This window comes from Eulemur rufifrons, chromosome 19, assembly GCF_041146395.1.
Source record: "Eulemur rufifrons isolate Redbay chromosome 19, OSU_ERuf_1, whole genome shotgun sequence".
Classification (NCBI taxonomy): domain Eukaryota; kingdom Metazoa; phylum Chordata; class Mammalia; order Primates; family Lemuridae; genus Eulemur; species Eulemur rufifrons.
In genome coordinates, this window is record NC_091001.1 from 108,481,693 (window position 1) to 108,505,002 (window position 23,310).

The 23,310-nt window shown below is 39.0% G+C and overlaps 1 protein-coding gene and 1 pseudogene across 3 annotated transcripts in view; one reads left to right on the forward strand and one right to left on the reverse strand.

Annotated features, from left to right (window-relative positions):
• The window catches only part of NOL10 (nucleolar protein 10), a 104,305-nt gene that overhangs the window by 67,668 nt on the left and 13,327 nt on the right, over positions 1–23,310 (forward strand). For all 3 annotated transcript variants that reach the window (XM_069494186.1, XM_069494188.1, XM_069494187.1), the window contains 6 exons: positions 1,863–1,989; positions 6,268–6,347; positions 6,504–6,602; positions 8,149–8,238; positions 18,249–18,422; positions 18,706–18,953. In XM_069494186.1, coding sequence (XP_069350287.1) covers positions 1,863–1,989; positions 6,268–6,347; positions 6,504–6,602; positions 8,149–8,238; positions 18,249–18,422; positions 18,706–18,953 — 818 coding nt within the window. The remainder of the gene's footprint in view (positions 1–1,862; positions 1,990–6,267; positions 6,348–6,503; positions 6,603–8,148; positions 8,239–18,248; positions 18,423–18,705; positions 18,954–23,310) is intronic.
• Positions 3,204–4,896, reverse strand: LOC138400075 (large ribosomal subunit protein eL8 pseudogene; annotated as a pseudogene).

The window sequence follows — 23,310 nt, forward strand, 5'->3', positions numbered from 1 at the left end:
TTTTCCTAGCTTGCTCACGTGTTCATTCCAAACTGAAAGTCCTTTCAAATATGCTTATTCAGTGTCTCAACCTTCCCTGTTTTTCCATCCATCTTCCCTTTGAACTCAGCACAACCTGAGTTCATTGCTTTACGTGACCCTGTGTGTACACGTGCCTTTCTGCTCCAGCTAGAGTTTGAACTTCTTCAGGGAGATCATGGTCAATGGCTTTGGTTTAGCACAGTGCTTTCTATGTAGTAGTATTTAATGTAAATATTTGCTGACTTCAAGCTGCTGTCCTGAAGTTGCTTAAAATCATAGCAGTTCCTTTAAAAAGTACTCTACATTCAATTTTTAAAAATACCTTGCATTTCTTGGAAGTTTGTGTCTTATGGTTAGAGTCAAACCACTTAGTATATCAAAACCTTTACTTTTGCTTTTTAAAAGTTATATAGATTGTGTTAATATGAAACTTGGCTATAAGACTCCTTTTATGCTCATTAAGAATTGTTTTTCATGTTTATGAGCCCCATAGCTTTGTTGGGGGGGAGGGGAGGGAATCACCCTTTTTGATTCAACCAGGCAAAATAATATAACTGAATTAGTATGGCAATATATAACATCTACTTTGTTTTATTAATTGAAGAGGGTGTTAACAGGGGCTGTTTTTCTTTGTTATAACTCTTTTCCTCCTGCCTTCCCTTCTCCAAAAAGTTTAAGCTATACTTAATAATTTCCATTATGATTTTGGGCTTTTTTTTCCCCTGTATAGTTAATTGCTACTGAAATAAACAGGTTAAATCGTCATTGGAAGTTCCATTTTGTCTGAGCCCAGTGTTCTCATGTCGGAAAGCCTCCAGCTTACAGGAGAGTTTTGGTAGCATATCTTCTCCACTGAATGGGCAGGTTTCCTCTGGAATAAGCACTGACCTCAGTGGGCGTGGCATCATGTTGGGAAAGATTTGTATCAACAGCAAAAAAGTACAAAGCAACCACAATATTTTGGATTATAAACTTAACCATTCATATTTTATTAGTTGGTTATAAATTCTGTTCAGTCTTTTATTCCTCAGTCTTTCATTGGGATAACTTGTGGGTCCTGGCCACCCATTTTAGGTTAAGTCTGAAGAATTCTATATACAGAAGTTTAAAAGATTAATTGTTCTAAATGGACAAATAAAAATTGTGTATTCTTATCTTGTACAACATGTTTTTAAATATTCATACATTGTGGAATTGCTAAATCATGCTAATTAACATTTGCATTACCTTACATACTAGTTATCATATTTTGTGATGAGAGAACTTAAAATCTACTCTTTTAACTATTTTCAATAATATAATATATTATTCTTAACTATAGAATTTTAATTTTTAACAAGTTAGATGAATTAAGTAGACCATATAGAATGGAATGTAATTATCAAGCAATTAGTTGGAAAACCTTGAAAGAAGGTAACTTTTATTATTTTAGGCTATTGTTCATTATGGATAGCAAACTTAAAAAAAAAAATCTCATGGACCAGATATGCCTTTGTAGAATTCTAGTGCTATATTGAATGAGGGAGTTAATGGATGAATGTTATTATAAGTACCTGAATTTTTTTATCTGTATTTTGATAGTTCTAATCTAAGAACTTTAATTCTTTTGTATCCCAGACTAAGTGAGATCATATTCTCTTACAAGCCTAAATTCCTCCTACTTTGTTTATTCCCTTGCATTGTATATTTGTTCATTATACATACTGCATTTATTTTTCAATACTTATAATAGAAACAAGGATTTAAAAGTTACATTTAAGAAAATCTGGTTGTAAGATAACTAAGATTTAGATGGCATGGTGAGAATGTACATTTGCTAACCTTTTAATAAACACCTACAGGTTTTGGGTCCTGCTCCTAGGTGGTGTTCCTTCTTGGACAACTTGACAGAAGAATTAGAAGAGAATCCAGAAAGCACAGTTTATGATGATTACAAATTTGTCACCAAGAAAGACCTTGAAAATTTAGGTAAAAATTATAATAAAATGTTTATAAAATTATTTCTACTTTTTTGGAGTTTTGAACATTAGAATGGGCTATGCTATGTTTATCTGATATTCCAGACTTCCCTTTATGCCAAATCAGATATTAAACATACTATAAATTGTCAGATTTGTAATCTCTGCTTAGAGAAAGGTTCAGGTAAATTTAACCTACTGAAGTTTTTTGTATTTTAAATGAGAAATAATTTCTTTTAGAATACTAGCTATGTATAGAAACAATATTTGTCAACAAAGCAGTGATTTTGTTTTTCAAATGCTGTTTAAGTATAATCAGGTTTTGAAAATACCTCAGAGACCAGTTTGCTTATAGAAGACCCAATCCAAAACTTAGAACCCATCGGTTGAGTCTTCAAATATAATAGTTACTTTATGTTTAAAGGTCACAAGCCAAGAAATGTCTTATAAGAATAGCAAAAACTTATGTGTGCAGGCAATATTCTAAGCATTCTACATATAACTCATTTAATTCTCACATCCCTATGGAGTGGGTACTACTGTTATTCTATTTTATAGATAAGAAAACTGAGGCACAGAAAGACGAAAGTAACTTGTCAAAGGCTTCAATGGTAGTAAACTTGAAAGCTGGGGTTTAAACCCAGAGTTCATGCGCTTCCCCAGCCATACTAGCCCCTGGGAAGAGCACGTCTTTCCTGGTGGTCTAGCACTCTTCTGTAGGATAAACAGAGTACATGGTGCTCTTCTTCTGTTGGCAAAGGGCTATGTTGCAAATTATTGAGAGTGAGGAAGCTTATAGGATCCATTCTACACACGTCTAGGCAACTTACTTAACTTTGGAACAAATAGATATGCAACAGCAGTTGAATATTAAAGGAAAATAGAATCATGTAATAGATTAATTGAGTGGTTCTTAAACTTTATTTTTAACATATATCTGTGTCATAGCAGTTAATCCAGGCAGAATTATTTTCTGCCATTTACCACTAGAACAGTCATTTACATTTTAATGTATTTATAAAGAAAGGAACTGAATTTAGCCTTTAAAAAATGACTTGTGAATGAAATAGAGTGAAGTAGGATCTTCCTACTGAGTGCCTTCTTAAACATCTCCAGCGTAATTTTTATAATATGCTTGTGTCACACTTACCTACATTCTTTTTTTTTGAAAGATAATTTTTATTTTTATGTACAGAAAACTCAACAGTGTACATTTAGTCCAGTTTAGTGGCAAATAAGTTCTTTAGCATTTGCCTTTTCCAGCTTGGCAATGTGAGCCACAGATGGCGGACCCAGAACGTTGTCTCCCCAGTGAGGACAGATCTCATCGTATCTGTCATTGTAATTGGTCCTGATAGCTTCCACCAGCTTAGCCAGAGCTCCTTTGTCTTCCAAGTTAACCTGCGTGAAGGTGACAGTGGTGCAGGTCTTCCTGTGGACTGGACACCTCAGCGTGGCCTTCCCCTTGATAATGCAGGAAGGGACCTCCATCTTCCGACACAGAGAAGGCAGGAAGACCACCAGCTCAGTGGGATCCACGTCATGTACAGTCACTACCAGCTGAGCCTTCTTGTTCTCCACCAAGGTGGTGACAGTGTTAACCCCTGCTCCAAGGACAGGTGATCTCTTAGTCGAGACACCTCCTTTGCTGGCAGCTTTCTTCTCAGCCTGGGCCAGCAGTAGTTGCCGCTGCTTCTCTTGCTTTGTCTCCGGTCTATACTTGTGGGCCAGCGTAAGCAGCTGAGTAGCTGTTTGGCAGTCCAAGGCCTGGGTGAACTGGTTAATCACAGGAGGCACTTTCAGCTGCTTATAGAGGATAGCTCTTTGCCACCACAGCCGGATGTAGTGGGGCCATTTGACAAAGCAGGTGATGTCCCTTTTGGGCTGGATGTCCTGTCCAATGCCAAAGTTCTTTGGCCTTTTCTCAAACAGGGGATTCACCACCTTCTTGGCCTCCTGCATCTTCACAACGGCAGGGGCCAGAGCCACCTGATTCCCCTTGGCTGCCTTTCCTTTCAGCGTCTTAGGCGGCTGGAGCCTACATTCTTAAATTGAATAGAAAAAGTCCTTATTTTGTGGATTTTTAAAAAATTACCATGTTTAGTACATTGTGGGTGCTTTTTCAGTCTCTTTACTTTGTTTATTTTAGGTGAGGAAAGCAGGTATAGAATTTAAGATACATCTTGTTAAAATATACCGTTCACTTTTAAAACTGTAGAAGTAAATGTAGTATTCAACAAAATACCAGTTATGTTAGAAAACATTTTTATGTGTATTGTTAATATCTTTTAATATTAAATAAGCCATTGGTTATCATTTCCCCATCTTATATAAAACCTTCTAAATAGGTTATCTTAGAAGTAGAAGTGAGATTATTTTTAGTGCAGGATTAGTAATATTGAATATTTGCAAGTTCTGACTCTTCCCAGGTATGGCCTTTCACAGATTTTGTAGCTTTGTATTTCCCGCAATGTGTTCCTTGGAATGTTCCTTCTGTGGAAGGACCGCGTGGATGGCACAGTGGCTAGTATCGTGGGCGTTAGAGGTAGACTGGCACAGGTTTACATCCTACCTCTGCCTCTTAATATCTGCGTGACTGCGATTTTCACTTAACCTCTTTAAGCCTTGATTTCTTCTTCTGTAAAATGGGAATAATGTTGGTACCTACTCACAGAGTTGCTTAGAGAATAAACTGGATAACACCTGAAAAATTGCACAGTGTCTAAATTGAAGCAAGTGAATGTTAACTATTATTTTAAGAGATTTGTGGCAAATAAGTTTGGGAAATTCTAGGTTAAGCAAAGTTAAATCAATTTGTTTACTTATGGACTTCTTGGAGCCTTTAATATAGCCATATATTATAAATCTCCAGGTAGAGGAGGAAAGGATGAAACATTTCCCAAACTTACTTGACCATAGAACCTTTTTTTCCTCAGAAGATCTCTGGGCACAGGTGTTTTGTGGAGCTAACTGTGGGAACTGCTGCTGTGGTCAGATTTTCTGTTTAGGATTATTTTGCTATGAAAAGCTTTCTGCTTAGTCTTTATTTATGACCTAACTTGGAATAATTCTGTGACATTAGTAGAGGAAACAAAAATTATTTTTGCTATCACCAGTATATGTATTTTATAATTTGATAGTTAATCAGACCAATTATTTTGAGGGATGATTAGAAAATAAACATGTGTGCGTGCATAAATTTGGATTGTTGTGCATTGGTACATTTCATTAAGGTTCAGCCCTCTTTGAGACCCCACTGTGAAAGTCCAAACCCTATAGTTTGATTAACCTAACGAATTCTATGAAAGTATATTTCTGACCAAGTCTTTTAGTTATGAGATTATCCTAAACTTAATTTTGCTTTTTTTATGTTGTTCTATAATGAATGTACTATTTTGTACTACTATGTGATTTTTACCTAATATCTGATTTTCTGGTCTAGATGGATACATATTTCTAAAATTTGGAAATCAGAGTAATCTTTTCCTTAGGAAGATAGTTACTTAGTATTATACCATAGATGCTCTTCATGGGAATATATCACATGATTCATAATTTTTCCAATGTAAATATTTGCAATTAATACATAATTCCTGTGAAGTAGGCAGAGGATTCTCATGTAACCACCAGCATCATAAATTCTAAGTGTAATCTATTAACACTAGGAAACCCTATGAAAGGTATTACCCTGATTGGCAGTGAACCTTTCATTAGTCCACGATGAAGAGTATGTGTGTGTGTAATGTTGGCGTTCATGTGCCTGGGTATGTTTATCTATGTTGGTAGAAATTTGTCAGCTGTTCTTTCTAAAAAAAAGACTGTGTTCTTAACTACATTATTGTTCTGACAGTGTCCTTTGTTTTTGGAGATTATGGGCGATAACAGTGTTTCTCCTCCTGCCCTTCTCCCTATTCCTACTTGGCAATATAAAATTTGGCAATTTATTATTGATCCTCAGTATTATTTTTTAAATGGAATTGGTTTGTGGAAACCAAAAATCTGAGAACCACTCAGAGGATATAAGGAGCTCTCTTTACCAGTCTGTCATAATTCCTAAAGACTTTTTCATCGTTTTTATGCTTAGTATTACATTTAAAATAAGTAAGGATGATACTGCTGAAGTAGTTTAAATATTCTCCATAGATATTGAAGATTAGTAAGTCTTCTAATCCTTCAAGTTTTACTCAGAAGTGAAATCTTATTAAAATCAAATTTTTGTCTAAGAAAAACTCTTAAATGTTAATTAAGATTCTATAAGGACCTGCCTCTTCTGATTAACTTTTCCCAGGGCTCACACATCTCATTGGATCGCCTTTTCTCAGGGCATATATGCATGGATTTTTCATGGACATAAGACTCTATCACAAGGTAAATACAAAGCCATTTATTCTCTACTTGCACTTTCATAAAACATACTTAACGATTTGTAAGGGATCTGCCTATTCTTTGGTATAATAGTCAGGGTATATATGAAAATGATTTTGATAAATACCATTCTTTTTTTATTTTTTTCATTTCGAAAAGGTGAAATTGATGGTAAATCCATTTGCTTATGAAGAATATAGGAAAGATAAAATACGGCAGAAGATAGAAGAAACACGTGCACAGAGAGTCCAATTAAAGGTAAATATTATACTTACCAGTGAATTTACCAAAGAAGAGTACTTGATTTTCATTTTGTGTATTATTCCAAAGAAATCTACCATTCATTTCTTGGCTTTCCATTTTTAATTTGTGTCTTTAATACTTTTGGTATATTTTGTTTGGTAGCTTTATCACTATGAACTTTATGGTAATGGTATTGTTGGAAATTATGCTACAATGACTGATATTATCACTACCACCAAGAAAATATGATGGCATTTTCAAATGGGTTTTCAGTTTTGGGAGTGTTAGAGCTTTGCTAATCTGCATTTATTACTGACCTTTGGCCATATCTCAGGCTCTCTGTTTGGATCATGGGAAGTGGTCATTAGACTGTCAGGAAACAGACTACACCAGTTGCATTGGTAGAGGGAATTCAGTGTAAAAAATTATTAACCAGGTATGGAGACCTGAAAAAACAAAACCAATGGGCAAGAGGTTAACTGCAGGAAGCAGCCACCAGTTCAAGGCTGGGGAATGGGAATGAGGCGGAACCCGTGGAGCTGGGACCCAGACTTCTGAGGGGAGGCCACAGGCTGGTGCTGCCAACTTTGAGGCCTAATGAGGATGTTCCTGGGAGTGCTGGAAACTGCAAACCAGCGTCCACCACTGCTGCCAGGACCACCTGTTGCTTCAGGGCGAAGAACTGGTGCTGTGTGATGCCGACCCAAGCAGTGATCAGACAGGGAAGAGCTAGTCCCGCCCCTTCTCCTGCCTGCAGTCTCTCTCTGGCCGCCCCTGTTGATTAAGTTTAATCACCAAATGATGCCAATATTTATAACTGAACATTAGTTAAAAAAATGTATTTATATATTTTATATGTGTATGTATATACTCTTTCAGTACAAAAGACTAGTGATGGTTTTCAGCAATTACTCTCAGTACTTTTTCCTTTTTCTGGACGATCTCTTAAAAGTTCTTAAAAGTGATGAATGTATATGTGTTGCCAAGGAAGGCCTGGGCTGGGCTGGGCTGTGGAGCCCTTTTGCCCCAGTGCTTTATGGTGCTTGTCAAAGTTGTATTTTACTTACTGTACTGTGGGACATAAAATACTTAAGTGGAAAAGGACAACAGATAGCTTATAACTTTATCCTGAGAGTTGTCAGACTCACAGCTAGGATTCCCTTTAGAAATTTAGTATTCAGGAACAGGAAATAGTGTGGTTAGCATTATTGGTCACATTTTAGCAGTTCCCTGTAACCCCAGCCAGAAGCTACAATACCAGACCCATTTGTCTCCTGTCGATCAGAGAGAGGGCTGATGTGGCCCAAATACAGCCTTTCCCAGCCTGTCAGTGCGCTGGGACTGCCTGGGTGGGGGCACGTCCTCCCCAGCAGTAAGCCACAGTGGCCACGAGGCCCACCGGATAGCATCACCTGTATTTCCTACTCTGGGAATAATGAAGTATAAAAAATAAGAATTAGCTATCTCCTATTTATGAAATTATACTCCTTACAGAACTGTTAACCTTTAAAAGTAAAATGTAGATTCTTAGTACAGCTTTTTTTCCCTCTCTCTGTATTAGAAATTGCCAAAAGTTAACAAAGAGCTGGCACTTAAATTAATTGAGGAAGAAGAGGAGAAGCAAAAATCTACATGGAAAAAGAAAGTTAAGGTAAGATTTTATAAATACCACAGAAAATATTGATAAATTTGCTTGGTAGTAACTTGAATCTAATTGTTTCTTTTTACTTTAAAAACACAGGTAGTTTTGGTTTTTGTTTGTTTTTTCTGTTTATAAGGTAGTATATGCTCAATATGGGAAGTTTGGAAAATAGAAAAGAATATCAAGAAGAAAGCCACCTATCTGACTCCTATACCCAGAGAAAACATCATTAATATTTTAATGAATTTCCTTTCTGTCTTTCTCTTAAAGTTAAAAACTATAATGGCAAGATAGTCTTATATATGTAAAATATTTATTCTGGTTCTAGACAATAACAAGGATGATTTCCCATTTTGTTAAAAAGTCTTTTTTTTTTTTTTGAGACAGAATCTTACTCTGTTACCCAGAATAGAGTGCCGTGGCATCAGCCTAGCTCACAGCAACCTCAAACTCCTGGGCTCAAGCGATCCTTCTCCCTCAGCCTCCAGAGTATCTGGGACTATAGACATGCACCACCATGCCTGGCTAATATTTTCTGTATATTTTTAGTTGTCCAGCTAATTTTTTTCTATTTTTAGTAGAGATGGGATCTCGCTCTTGCTCAGTCTGATCTCGAATTCCTGACCTTGAGTGATCCTCCCACCTCTGCCTCCCAGAGTGCTAGGATTACAGATGTGAGCCACTGTGCCCCGCCATTAAAAAGTCTTTGTAAATATTTTTTATAGCTGCATGTTCTGTCTTATGGATACATTATAATTTACTTAATCTTTCATTGTTAAATATCTAGATTATTGTTTTTCTTGGTACTAACAACATTTGTTTGTAACTCCGGAAGTAACCTATCTTAATTTAGACTTGGTGTTACAGAGAGCGCGCAGGCTGATGTAACTGCTGCTTGTCCTTTACCAGTTTGGAAATAGACGAAGATCAGTCATAAGATAAATAAGAGTTAGTGCTTTGTTTAGCTGATATCGTCCAGAGATGAGATTTTTCTAATTCTTCCAGGTATATGAAGACTTCCTGGGTCCTTCCCAATCCTGTTTTCCCATCTGCTTAGATCGGGCATGCAGACAGATAGCCTAGCTTGATTACATACTGGAATGCATTGTAACGATCTGATCTCTCTGCGAGAGGCTGCAAGACCCAACTCTTTGAGTAAGGGGCTAACCGTGTAGCTTTGGGTCAGTCATGTGGTGCTCTCGGGAGGCTTTTTGTTTGCTCATTCTTTTAGTGTCCTCTGGTTTTTAACCAGGTAAGTGAATGTGAGATCATTGAGCTCTTTTTGTACTTACTTTTGTTTTGCTCTCTTCATCAATACTCAGGGACTTCAGCTAAAGAATCTTGTTTCTGGCTCTTCTGCTCACTGGTTGTGTAATCTTGGGTGATTCCTCAGCTTCACTGGGTCACGGTTTTCTCGTCTATAACATACAAAGACTGGATGTGAGCACTCCATGCTGTGATTTCTGAATGGAGTCAGACTTGCTGCTCCCTCTTGCCGTCCTCTGCTTCCTCAGCCTCTCTGTGCATCCCCTTGTCCTGCTCTATTACTTTCTTTTAATATATTAGTTAAATCTTAATTTTGGGAAGGCTTCCTTAAGTAAATGGATAGATGGTTTTTATGTTTCCATTTTTGTGACATGAATAATATGCCACTGTTGAAATAATTACTTAAGCTTATTAATATTTGAATTTATATCTGTGTGCTATGGCTGTGCACTGCACTAATTTACACCACTGTATATCTCCTAGTATGTAAAATGCAAGTGCCCCCTGCTATGTTGACTTTCTCCTCAGACTACTCACATTGATCTTCTTTTTTTTTTTTTTTTTTTGAGACAGAGTCTCACTCTGTTGCCCAGGCTAGAGTGAGTGCCGTGGCGTCAGCCTAGCTCACAGCAACCTCAAACTCCTGAGCTCAAGCGATCCTCCTATCTCAGCCTCCCGAGTAGCTGGGACTACAGGCATGCGCCACCATGCCCGGCTAATTTTTTCTATATATATTTTTAGCTGTCCATATAATTTCTTTCTATTTTTAGTAGAGGTGGGGTCTCGCTCTTGCTCAGGCTGGTCTCGAACTCCTGAGCTCAAACGATCCGCCCACCTCGGCCTCCCAGAGTGCTAGGATTACAGGCGTGAGCCACCGCACCCGGCCACATTGATCTTCTTGTTAGCCAAGGCTAAGGATGATTAGGGAAGTAACTTTGCAGCTTCATAATGTCACTTTACAGGGCAATTGGAAGTGATCTTTGGATTTATATGCCTTAAAGCTTCCATAGGTAGAGAATAGAGTTAATTTAGGCTGCAGGTATATGCATTCCCAGCTGTGCTTCATGCGTGAGCGTGAGCCCTTATCATCTATCATAGAGGGTAGGGCACTGAAGTTAAAATTTAATTTTGGTACTTTGTGCAGCATGGTATGCCAGATTATAAAGATGATTATAATAAAAATGCAGGAGAAGTCCCTTTTCCTTGACCCCCTTTTCTTTAATAGACTTTTGTTGAGGTTGGGAGCAGCCAGAGAAGATTTAGAGTACATGGTAGTACATACAGGATGGTAGAGATGACCTTGCAAGCTAAACAAATGCAAAGTGATCTTCATAGTCTGTGGGAAAAATTGCCATCGTTCCGTGCCTTTAAACATTTTTGTTGAACATTAAAAGCTCTCTTACTGTCCATTATAAATGTAATGAAATGGAAAAAAAAATAGAAAAACTAGTATCTATTTCGTATACTGTAATTCAAAATATTAGAAGCAAAGCATAATCGAGTGGTTTTTTGGCGGGATGGGGGACATGTAAGAGTATTTGGAACAGTACCCACTTTCTTCTTACCCTAACTGAAGATAAGGAGCCAACATTTTTCTTTGCCCCAGCAAAGTGTCTTACTCCTTCCTAAGTTTGGATGAGCTTTTGGTGTTTTATCCTTTGCCCTTTTGATATCATGAAATGTCTTGGAGTTGCTTTAAAGTGAGGTTTTTTGCCAGTGCCACTTCTACTGGGACATTGTCCTCCTTTTTGTCATAACTGCTTTCCTCACTTACTTCAAGATATTTACTGTCACATAATCCTCTGACTGCAGATCTAGAGTCCCAGCCAGTGGGAGCATCCACAGTCCCACAGTCAGCTCTTGCTTCTATAACTGTCTTTAAATTTGATTGATATTTTTTTATGCAGTTTCATCCTTATTGGCTAGATCTTTCTTAATTGTCCATTTTTTGTTAAATGTCACAAGTTTATCTTTGGGATATAAAGAGGCAACACAATGCGGACATGCTTCCTGTCTGTGTGAACCGAACAGGATGGGTATCACACTGGATCATGCACAGTGACCAGTCAGTGACAGGCTTTGAAAGAAGTGATGTGATTGGCCACTGACCATGGTGTTATTTACGTAGGTATTTGTGGACTGAAGAGCTAGCAACAGAGTTGTACTTTATGCAAATACTCAACAGTTCATGAACAGAGGTAACTGAAATTTGAACTGTGTTATTACGGCATCTGGTGTTATTTAACTACACCATAGTTCCTCATTCCTGTTGGCTCTGAACAAATCAAGGACTTGCCTTTGTTATCTACAGTCAAATCTGTGTTCCACTGACATTCGTTTTTGCTGCTGCATACTCTCTAATTATCAAGATAGTATTTGTTTATTTTAGAACCTATTTGTGGGTCATCCTATACAGAACTTCCAGACCGTGTTCTGTTCTACTGCAAGTGCAGGAATAAGAACTGTGGAAATTCTTGTCTTCTTCCATCAAACAGCAGTTTCTCTCCAGCTGTTCATAGCTGGAAGTGCTATCTTTGTAGCCATGTCACCTGATAACAAAATTCTGCTAGAGAGTAGTGTATGTAAAATGTGCCCCTAAGTTGCTTTTTGGTGGCTCAAATCAGGCCGTATTCTGAGTTCCATTTCATTCCAGAAATACTTATATATGGTCTTCTGAAAATCTGAGGTTGTTCTTAGAAAAAATTTTTATAATTTGTTTCTTAACAGTTTTAGCTTATATAAAATGAAGATCTTAAAAATCATTCATGAATTAATGAAAGAATCCTTCATTATAATTGTAAAGAATACTTGAAAGAATTGTTATAGTCATCAACAGGTCATTAGTCTTGCCTTTGAACTGAGCTCCACAAAACCTCAAGAGCTTTACTAGCTTTGATATCTCCTGATTTGAAAGTTAGTATCTTGCAGTTATGTTCTGCTTTGGCTGCAACTAAAATTAGTCGAGACAGACAGTGAAATGTGTTCCTAAATATTGCTACCACTGATAACATAGTAAAAGTCTAATAAGTTGTTTACTGTACAGTTGAAGTGGAACCTGCAATGGGAAGTGAGCCATCACATAATGTCAACAAGCATTATTTGGACATTATTCAAACTCAGAAATTTGGTGGTATTCTAATTGAGGATTATTTCATTTATTTTTTCAAAAAAAACACATATTGAGCTCCCAGTGTACACAAACAGCTTTGAGAGACACAGGCACCTGTGATCCATTTGACTTGTAAGAATTTAAGTTTTAGTTGGAGCCGTATTCCCTGTGAGTGTCATTTTCTGCATTAGTCGTTTCTGCTAGTTTTTCACTGTTGCCTTAAAGTCTTGTATGAATATACTTCTCTTGGATTCTGCAGCAGCTCAGGCAGGACTGTGCGTCCAATCTCTAGGCCCTGGGTATTCTGTGACTAGAATAACATGGAAGAGAATTATTATTAAATACCAGTAAGAGCTTATTTTAAATTAGCAGTCATCTCTTTAGGGAAAGGGTATAATTATATACAGATACTCTGGGTTGCATCAGATCAGTTTTAATGTCCAAAATATTATTTTTTTTTATTTTTTATTTTTTTGAGACAGAGTCTCGCTTTGTTGCCCGGGCTAGAGTGAGTGCCGTGGCATCAGCCTAGCTCCCAGCAACCTCAAACTCCTGGGCTCAAGCAATCCTACTGCCTCAGCCTCCCTGGTAGCTGGGACTACAGGCATGCGCCACCATGCCCGGCTAATTTTTTCTATATATATTTTAGTTGGCCAGATAATTTCTTTCTATTTTTAGTAGAGACGGGGTCTCACTCTTGCTCAGGCTGGTCTCAAACTCCTGACCTTGAGCGATCCACCTGCCTCGGCCTCCCAGGGTGCTAGGATTACAGGCGTGAGCCACCGCGCCCGGCCCAAAATATTATTTATTTTTATTTTATTTTATTTTTTTTTTGAGACAGAGTCTCACTCTGTTGCCCAGGCTAGAGTGAGTGCCGTGGCGTCAGCCTAGCTCACAGCAACCTCAAACTCCTGGGCTCAAGGGATCCTCCTGTCTCAGCCTCCCGAGTAGTTGGGACTACAGGCATGCACCACCATGCCCGGCTAATTTTTTCTATATATATTTTTAGCTGTCCATATAATTTCTTTCTATTTTTAGTAGAGATGGGGTCTCGCTCTTGCTCAGGCTAGTCTCGAACTCCGGAGCTCAAACGATCTGCCCACCTCGGCCTCCCAGAGTGCTAGGATTACAGGCGTGAGCCACCACGCCCGGCCCAAAATATTATTTTTAAAGCTTTTTTAGTACCAATTAAAAATTGGGGCTTTTAAAAATTATAGTTATACATACCTAGTTTTAAAAACTAAACATTTCTTCAAGGTTTGTTAGGAATGTAGGTTATCCCATAGTCCTTCTTTTCCTCCCACCTCCTACCCCATTTTCACCTCTTCTGAGACAACTACTTTTGCCTTTTTAGCTGATTGTTATAAAACTCTCTCTTGATATTGCCTGTAGTACTTCTTCTTGACATTTTAGTGTTAGGCATTGTCATATGATAACCTTCCCTCCCAAGAAAGCTATATTGTAATTTTGGTTAAGTCAGTATTCAACATTTACATGGTTATGACAAGGCGAATGCTGTTTACGGCCAAGTCGGAGTCAGCAGCAATCTATGACTGCATTTCTTGCACAGCCTTTTGTTGTCTCTTTTGTTTTCCATATTGTTATCACTAACCACCCCCCCCCCATTCTTTACCAGTTGTCTAAGTCTTGTTTTGAGATATTTATATAGATCAGACTTTATACTTATTTGCCTTCCTGAAAAAGTTGATTCTAGACCTTTCTGCCCTGTTCCCTTCTGAACTGGTCGCCTTCAAATCCTGGAGTCTCCCATTACCATTATCCTGAGGATTCACTGCACTTCACCCCATGTTGGACAAAGAATTTTAAGAACCTTCGGTTTCTTAAAGGAATATTGTTTCTAACCTAGTATTTTGCAGTCTAGACAAGCAGTCAGGCAGTGCGAGGGTATGGTAAAGATATTTTCAGACATGCTAGTTCTCAACAACAGTCAATTACCTGCTGTTCTTCCTCAGGAAGTTACTAGAGGATTTGCTCCTCTAAAATAGGAGAGTAAGCCCAGAAAGAGGAAGTGTCCAGGGAAATCTCACGTGGGATGGCTGTGCTGTGCCGTGGGTCCATTTTCGGTCTAGAATTCTGGCCCCTATGCTGGTGGCTCCTTTTGTTCTAGAAACTTAGGTCTTGGTGCTGGGGAATTTTCTTGAAAAAAATTTTAATAAGTTTTTCTTGCCATGATCCTTGGTTATTTATTCATAGTAAAGAGTACAGATGTTAAAAAGCTGAATGAAAACTGAGGCAGGGACAGGGTCCCTCAGTGTCTGTGTGGTGACTTGGCCAAACTGTCTGCTTGGGGAAGCTCCAGATACTATTATCTTTCAGGTCATCACCTGGCTAGTTAGGTGAAGACCCGGCTACCAGCATTCTGAGAACTGACCTCTCTAGGTCACAAGAGCTTGGGGTCTGAGGAACAGTGGGGTGCCCCTGAGCCTCGAGTGCCAGCCTCTACTTCCTCTCCTTGTTACCACACACTTCCCTTGCTTTGCAGGGCGGGGTCCCCTGCCAGGCGCCTCCCCTCTCCCTCCTCCAGTGGGAAAGGGCAGGGGCTGGGCTTTCTAGAGCTGGGGTGGAATTTTACGTAGACTTGCTTTCTTGCTTCCAAATTTTTATTGCCTCTTTCGCTTCTTCCTCACTCTTAAGGGTTTGTGTCGTTTTTTAAAAGCCCCTTTTCTATTGTTGTGGTGGTTTAAGAAGAGATGAGAAGGAAATGCTTATGTTCAGGCCACCATCTTTACTCAGAAGTCTGTACCAACTTAATTCACAGGTACCACTGCATTGAAAGAATTAATTTGTTTAAAATGGCAAGCATTCCTCATGTATGTTACTATGTTCGGACAAAATATTAATATTCATAAGCATCTCACTGAGATAAACATATAATTCTTTGAGGAAAGGCTGTGGCATGAACAGTGCTTAAAGATGTTTTTCACATTTTAATGGTAAATATTGAGCATGTGTATGTGTGTAGTTATGGGCCAGATCACTAGCCAGACACTTGTAAACTACTATAGAACATCACTAACTATACCTTGTCCTACTTTTTTCTTTTTAAGACAGCTGTGGAAACAATCAATTAGACTAGGAAAAATCCCTGGGGGAAATATTTTTACAGCTAGGTCAGAAGAGTTTTTATTTTATAATTGTTCATCCAAAGCATACATGTCTTTAGGAAATACAACTTATTTGTTTTAAATTAAGAAAAAAAATTAAGAATATCAGCAACGTATCTTTTTAACATTTTCTGTTATTTATTAAAATATTATTACTTTAATAAATATAGTAAGATGGAAATAAATTTAATCTCGGGGTTTTTTTTAACCTGAAAGTATGTAATGGGCACATAGCTACTCGTTTGAAAATACCTAGCTCTTTGGCAGTATCACCTATTCCATATTTATAGGTAACTCCAAAATTTACATTGTAGCCCCCTCTCGTCTCCTGAGACCTGCCACGTTGTGCCCTGACACCTAAAGGTGGCCCTCAGAATCCTGACGCTGTTCTCCTTGTGCTGCAGACGTGAGCAGTCTCAGATGGAGCCTGGTCTCCTGCCCTTCACTGCACGCACCCACACCACGCCTATTTTTCTAAGCTCGCCAGTGGGGGTCCCAGCTCACACTACCACCAGCTCTCTAGTTAGTTGAACTAGACACTTGAGATAAGTTTCTAACCTTGTTTTTAACTCTTAAGCCTCCCATCTTATCCATGACTGGATCTGTCAATTCTGTTTTAGAAGTGTATCTCATGAGTACACTTTCCTAAAAGGTGTCTGTTCCCACCCTTATGTTCCCATTGCCCTAATTCAGGCCCCGTCTCTTTTGCCAGATTCCTAAAGTGGCTTCTTAGTCTTCTCATGTCGCTGGTTTCTCCGTTTCTCCCTCAGCAGCCATGCTGCTGCGGTCTCTTGGAGCACAGCTCTTGCCACTGGAAAGCCGTGAAGCCTGCTTCTGTTCATCATCCGTCTCCCCTTCTCCCTCCCATACCCTCTAGTGGTTTCCCCTTGCCTTCGGAATGACAGTCAGGGCATTTAAAATCCTTTACAATCTGGCCTGATCAAAAAATGATTTTGCAAATTATTAAATACACCATTCTTCTTATGCCATCAGACTGTTCACCACTCCCTAGTCAGCTGGAAATGTTCTTTCTTCAAATTTCTTTCTACCTGTTGAAACCTCATCTTTCAAGCCTCGTCCCCGATGCCATGTCCACATGCCCTTCCTGGGATGTCCCTTATTGGGATGACTTTGCCTCCGCTCCTGTGACACCTTAAACTTTGTCGAGCAGCCTTCACAAGGTTCTGGTAGCATACTTGATTGCAGGGTTTTTTCCTTCCTTACTAGATGAAGATCAACAACTAGATCTTATCTTTCTTTCTTCCTCGGTCCTGAGTCTGTCTTAGAAGTGATTGAATTCACTATTTCATAGTTACAGGTTAATTGATTTTTAGGTACAAACAAGTAATAAACAGGCCAAGTTCCTTAATGTCTTAAGATTTACCAAATTTTTGTATAGATCTGTCACACAAATACAGTATTCAGAAGTCAACTGTCTGCAACCTTATTTACTTCCAGTAGTGGGGAAACAGTCAGTAAAATCAGGTCTGTTCAATAGAGCCAGAGTCCATCACAAATGTGTTAGCTTTTTCCAGCTATGTTCAGGCTATTTACTTTGATTTATAAACCATTTTAAGTAGGTTGTTTTGTCTGGTGTCCAAGCCAGTAACAGATAAGAAACAATAGAGAGTCCTAAGTATATAAGATTCTCTGTCATCTTTTTAAGTGAACAGATTTGTTCACTTAAACATCATCTGTTTAAGTGAACAGATAACTTTACAATACATTTTAGTAAACGTTCTGTTCAAAAATGGTACAAATAAAAAGGAATTTGGTGTCAGTCCTGAGCTATCCAAATGGGTCCCAATAGCCAGAGTTTTATTACATGAAGGATACACTATATCCTTTGAGAACAATTAAATGGCCTGGGGAAAAAAATTGATGAAGCTGTCTTATAATGGATGGAAACATCCCTTATGTTTCCAAATAACTCAGTTGAAGTCAATAAACTTATACCACCAGCCCCCCTCTACCCTACCATGTTAATTGTTAACTTATCTATCTATGCTGCTCCCAGTTTTGGGATACAAAGTTAAAAGAATCACTTATTTTAATTCAGTATAATAGCTATGCTTTAAAAGCCATGTTTGAAAAAATTATGGGTTTTTTTTTTGTTTCGTTTTGTGTTGTTTTTTTTTAAGGTCACCATAGCTTCAGATATATTTTCTTGAAATGTGTTTTTTGCATTAAATATGTTAAAGAAAATTCTTTCTAATGTGTTAAGCATAAAGTTAGCCAAAAAGGCTCATCCTTAGCTCAGTGTGTGTGATGACCAAGTAATGTAGTTCATCTGCAAAGTAGACTAATAGAATTTGTTTTGTTGGTGGGAGACAAACCCAGGGGCAATTAGAAAGTTCTAGAAACTGGTTCTAAAGAAATTTCATAATGAGTTGTTAATTTATGCCTGATGCAGCTTATTAATTTATAATAGGATGAAACTTTTTAAACCATCTTTGTGGTCAGATTTTATTCAGATATTATCTTAAATTTTTACATACTTTTCCCTCTTTTTCTTGTAGAGCCTTCCTAATATTCTCACCGATGATCGATTTAAAGTTATGTTTGAGAACCCTGACTTCCAAGTAGATGAAGAGAGTGAAGAATTTAGGCTTTTGAATCCACTTGTTTCAAAAATTAGTGAGAAAAGGAAGAAGAAACTAAGACTCTTAGAGCAACAAGAACTTCGTGAAAAAGTAATGTATTCCTTATTGTTTAGAATTTACTGCTATTTTCTTCAATATTAAGTTTTCTGTGTAATTTAGAAGAATCTTTGATTTTACTTAAGATGTAATAACTGCATATTATTGTCCTTCAGCTTAGGAGTACGTTGTATTTAACTAAGGGCATTCCTTCTAGTGCGCGCAGTGGGATGGAGCAGCTGTCACGTACTCTCATGGCTAATGCTACTTAAAAGAAAATAATGAGCCAGTGTTTGGTTGGGGGAAAGGAGCCACTTCTTACTATTTTTATTTTCAGGAAGAAGAGGAAGAACTGGAAGGAAAACCGAGTGATGCGGAAAGTTCAGAGAGTTCAGATGATGAAAAAGACTGGGTTGAAGAGGTCAGGAAGCAGCGCAGACTTATCCAGCAGGAGGAAAAGGTGAAGCGGCAGGAACGACTCAAGGAGGACCAGCAGACAGTCCTGACACCCCAGTTTTATGAGATCAAAGCAGGAGAAGAGTTCAGAAGCTTCAAAGATTCTGCCATAAAGCAGAAGCTGATGAAGTGAGTAGCACTGCCTTAGTGACTAGTTGGCATGTGGTTGAGCCCCTGCTTCTCGTTGGCACATGGCCCTAAAGATGACATTTTTGTTGTCTTTGGATGGTGGGGGCTGCAGGGAAGGAGTGGAAGAGTGAAGGGGCGGGGAAGGCCGTGCAGGGGGTGGTGCAAGGCAAGCACCCAGCAGGCTGAGGTGGAGTTTACATGCAGAAAAATACAGGTGTAGTCCTGTGAGCATGGTGAGTATACTTTAGAACGCTTTGAAACTGCAAAGGCCACACTCTTTTCTGTTGTCCTGGATTTTTCCCCATGGAGCTCCCTAACCTATACATATTTATTTTATTTTGTGCCCAACAGACCAGTGGTTTGAAGCTTTTTGGACAGTGGTAGTTAAGAGATGATAAATTCTTTGTCTCATCACAAAAAGTTATTTTTAAAAATTAGGATCTCAGTTATGTTTACCCCATCTCAATTTACCTGATTATTGAAAAAGTCACTTGGAAAATTTGCCAGAAATGTTAAGCCTTTTTGTCATTGACCCAGGGATCATTCAGCAACAAAAAGAGTGGTGTTTTAGATTAGTCAGATATAGAGAGATGGGAAGTAGCATAGTGGTTGCCAGGGCCTGGAGGAGAGGGAATAAGGAGTTAGTGTTTAATGGGTACAGTTTCAGTTTGGAGTTGTGAAAATGTTCTGGTGGTAGTTGGTAGTGATGGTTATACAACTATGTGAATGTACTTAATGCTGTTGAACTCTCCATGTAAAAATGGCTAAAGTGGTAAATTTTATGTCATAAATATTTACCACCAAAACCATCAGCCTTCCACAAAAAAAAGTGATATTATTTCAACAATTTTCAGTTGTCAAGCATCTGAGTAAGGAGCAAACTAGGTATTCAAGTCCAAATTGTGTATAAGCTCTAAATTATGTAAGTTTCTGCTTTGAGAATTTCCAGGCAAAGTATTGGTGTGCAAGATTTGAATGTGGTAGGTGGTCACAGGAGATGTCTTGAGAGAATAGCTTGAACATCTGCGGAGCCAAGGGGAGCAGGCTGGGGGTGGAGGCGGGGAGCAGGCAGGACAGATGAGGGCTTAGGTTAGGGTCAGTACCATTTCTGTACCTTGTCTTCTCCAGCCCCCACTTTCCATTCAAGACAAGGTGTTTTTTCAGAAGTAGGGGGAGGAAGAAGGTCGGGAGGACATCAGTGAACAAGCTGAATTGTTTCTGGAGTCGGGATATGTCTGACTCATCTATTTCACCAGCTTCTAGCGAATACGTGGGACACCAGATGAAGAGTGAATTCTTCAATTTAGAATCCAGATGCATCTCAAAATTCTGGTTCTCATTCACTAACAAAAGAGATGTTAGTGAGTAAAGAAGCCTAGTACAGTTGACCCTTGAACAACTTGGGGGTTGGGGCACTGACACTCGCCCCCCTAAGCAGTCAAAAGTCCTCGTATAACTTGACTCCCCAGAAAGTTAACTACAAATAGCCTGTGGTTGACTGGAAGCCTTAACAGTCAACTTTCAATTAACACATTTTATAAGTTATGTGTATTATCTACTATAGTCATACAGTAAAGTAAGTTAGAGAAAAGGAAATATTATTAAGAAAATCATAAGGAAAAGAAAATATATTTACTTTTCATTAAGTGGAAGTGGATCATCATAAAGGTCTTCATCCTTGTTCTCACCTTGAGTAGTCTGAGGACGAGGAGGAAGTGGAGGGGTGGGTCTTGCTGTCTCAGGGCTGGCAGAGGAGGAGGAGGTGGGGGAAGTGGAAAGGGAGGCAGGAAAGATGGGCATACTCCATGTCACTTTCATTGAAAAAAGTCTGCATATAAGTGAACTCATGCAGTTTAAACTATTGTTCAAGAGTCAGCTATAATATTCTTGATATCTTTTGAAGATGTTTTCTTTACCTACCAATCTCACTTTTTTTAAAATGACTTTTCTTGAGATAATTCATATAACATACAAGTCACCTACTTATAGTGTACAATTTATTGGCTTTTATTATATTCTCAGAGTTGTGCAGGCATCACCACAATTTGCTAACATTTTGATCACGCCAAAAAGAAACCCCATCATTAGCAGCCACTCTCCATTTACCCCACCCCATCTTCCAGCCTAAGGCGACCACTAATCTAGTTTTCTCTCTCTATAGATTTGCCTCTTCTGACATCTAATTAGAGTTATACAATGTGTGGCCTTTTGCGTCCGGCTTCTTTTACTTAGCACAGGGTTTTTAATGTTTATCCATGTTTTTTGTTATTGTTTTTTTGTGGGGTTTCGGGGGTTTTTTGTTTGTTTGTTTCTGAGATAGAGTCTTACTCTGTTGCTCCAGCTAGAGTACAGTGGCATCAGCATAGCTCACTGCAACTTCAAATTCCTGGGCTCAAATGATCCTCCTGCTTCAGCCTCCCAAGTAGGTGGGACTACAGGTGTGTATCACCACACCTGGCTGATTTTTCTATTTTTTGAAGTGATGGTGGTTTCACTGTGTTGCTCAGGCTAGTCTTGAACTCCTGGCCTCAAGCAATCCTCCCTCCATGGCCTCCCAAAGTGCTGGGATTGCAGGCATGAGCTGCCACACCTGGCAAATGTTTATCCACATTGTAGCACATATTAGTACAGTTGGCCCTCTGTATCTATGAGTTCCTCATCCATGGATTCAACCAATAAGGATTGAAAATATTTTTTTTAAAATTATAACTGTATTTGGCCGGGCGCGGTGGCTCACGCCTGTAATCCTAGCACTCTGGGAGGCCGAGGCGGGTGGATCGCTCAAGGTCAGGAGTTCGAGACCAGCCTGAGCAAGAGTGAGACCCCGTCTCTACTAAAAATAGAAAGAAATTATATGGACAACTAAAATATATAAATACAAAAAATTAGCCGGGCATGGTGGCGCATGTCTGTAGTCCCAGCTACTCGGGAGGCTGAGGCAGTAGGATCGCTTAAGCCCAGGAGTTTGAGGTTGCTGTGAGCTAGGCTGACGCCACGGCACTCACTCTAGCCCGGGCAACAGAGTGAGACTCCGTCTCAAAAAAAAAAAAAAAAAAAAAATTATAACTGTATTGAACAGTTATAATTTACAGACTTTATATAAAGTACAGACTTTATATATAGTACAGACTTTTTTCTTGTCATTATTCCCTAAACGATACAGTACAACAACTATTTACAAGCATGTACATTGTATTAGATAGTAAAAGTAATCTAGGGATGTTTTAAAGTATATGGGAGGATGAGTGCAGGTTATATGGAAATACTACACCATTTTATATAAGGGACTTGAGCATCCATGGATTTTGGTATCCAGCAGAGGTCCTGGAATCAATCCCTCGCAGATACTGAGGGATAATTATGTTTTTTCTTTTCTCTTTTCTCTTTTCTCTCCTCTCTCCTCCCTCCTCCCTCCTTCCTTCTCCCTCCTCCCTCCTCCCTCCTCTCTCCTCCCTCCTCTCTCCTCTCTTCTCTTCCTGCCTTGCCTTGCCCTGCCTTGCCTATACCTTGTCTTGTCTTGTCTTGTCTTTTCTTTTTCTTTTCTCTTCTTTCTTTTCTTTCCCTCCCTTCCTTTCCCTTCTCTTCCCTTCCCTTCCCCTCTCCTCCCCTCCCCTCCCCTCCCCTCCCCTCCCCTCCCCTCCCCTCTCCTCTCCCCTCCCTCTCCTCTCCTCTCCCTCCCCTCTCCTCTCCCTCCCCTCCCCTCTCCCTCTCCTCTCCTCTCCCTCTCCTCCCCTCTCCCTCTCCTCTCCTCTCCCTCTCCTCTCCTCTCCCTCTCCTCTCCTCTCCCTCTCCTCTCCTCTCCCTCTCCTCTCCTCTCCCTCTCCTCTCCTCTCCCTCTCCTCTCCTCAGCAGTGGGAGGGGAGAAGGAACAAAGGAATCTGTAACTGGTTGTGATCAATTAGTTATAAACATCCTGCACTCAGACCAACCTATTTTATTTGTTTTTATTGCCAAATAATGTTCCAGTGTATGGAGATACCACAGTGGACTTATCCATTTATCAGTTGATGGACATCTGGATTGTTTCTACTTTTTGTCTATTATGAATAATGCTGCTATGAACATTTGTTTATACATTTTTGCCTAGGCATGTGTTTTCATTTATTCTGACTACATACCTAGGAGGGAATTGCTGGTCAGCCTTTTCAGAAACTTGCAAACTGGCTGTTTCCAAAGAGGTGGCATGATTTTCCTTTCCCAACAGCAGTGTGTGCCATCTCACTTTTTATACTGCTCATATTCTTAGATATTTTATTCGGAGTCCTACTCAGAAGTAGAGAGAAGTCTGCTTGTTTCCAGTGTTCTGGTTCTGTGGAATGAATTTTTTTGTTAGAGTATCTGCTGTTTTTGTCTTACT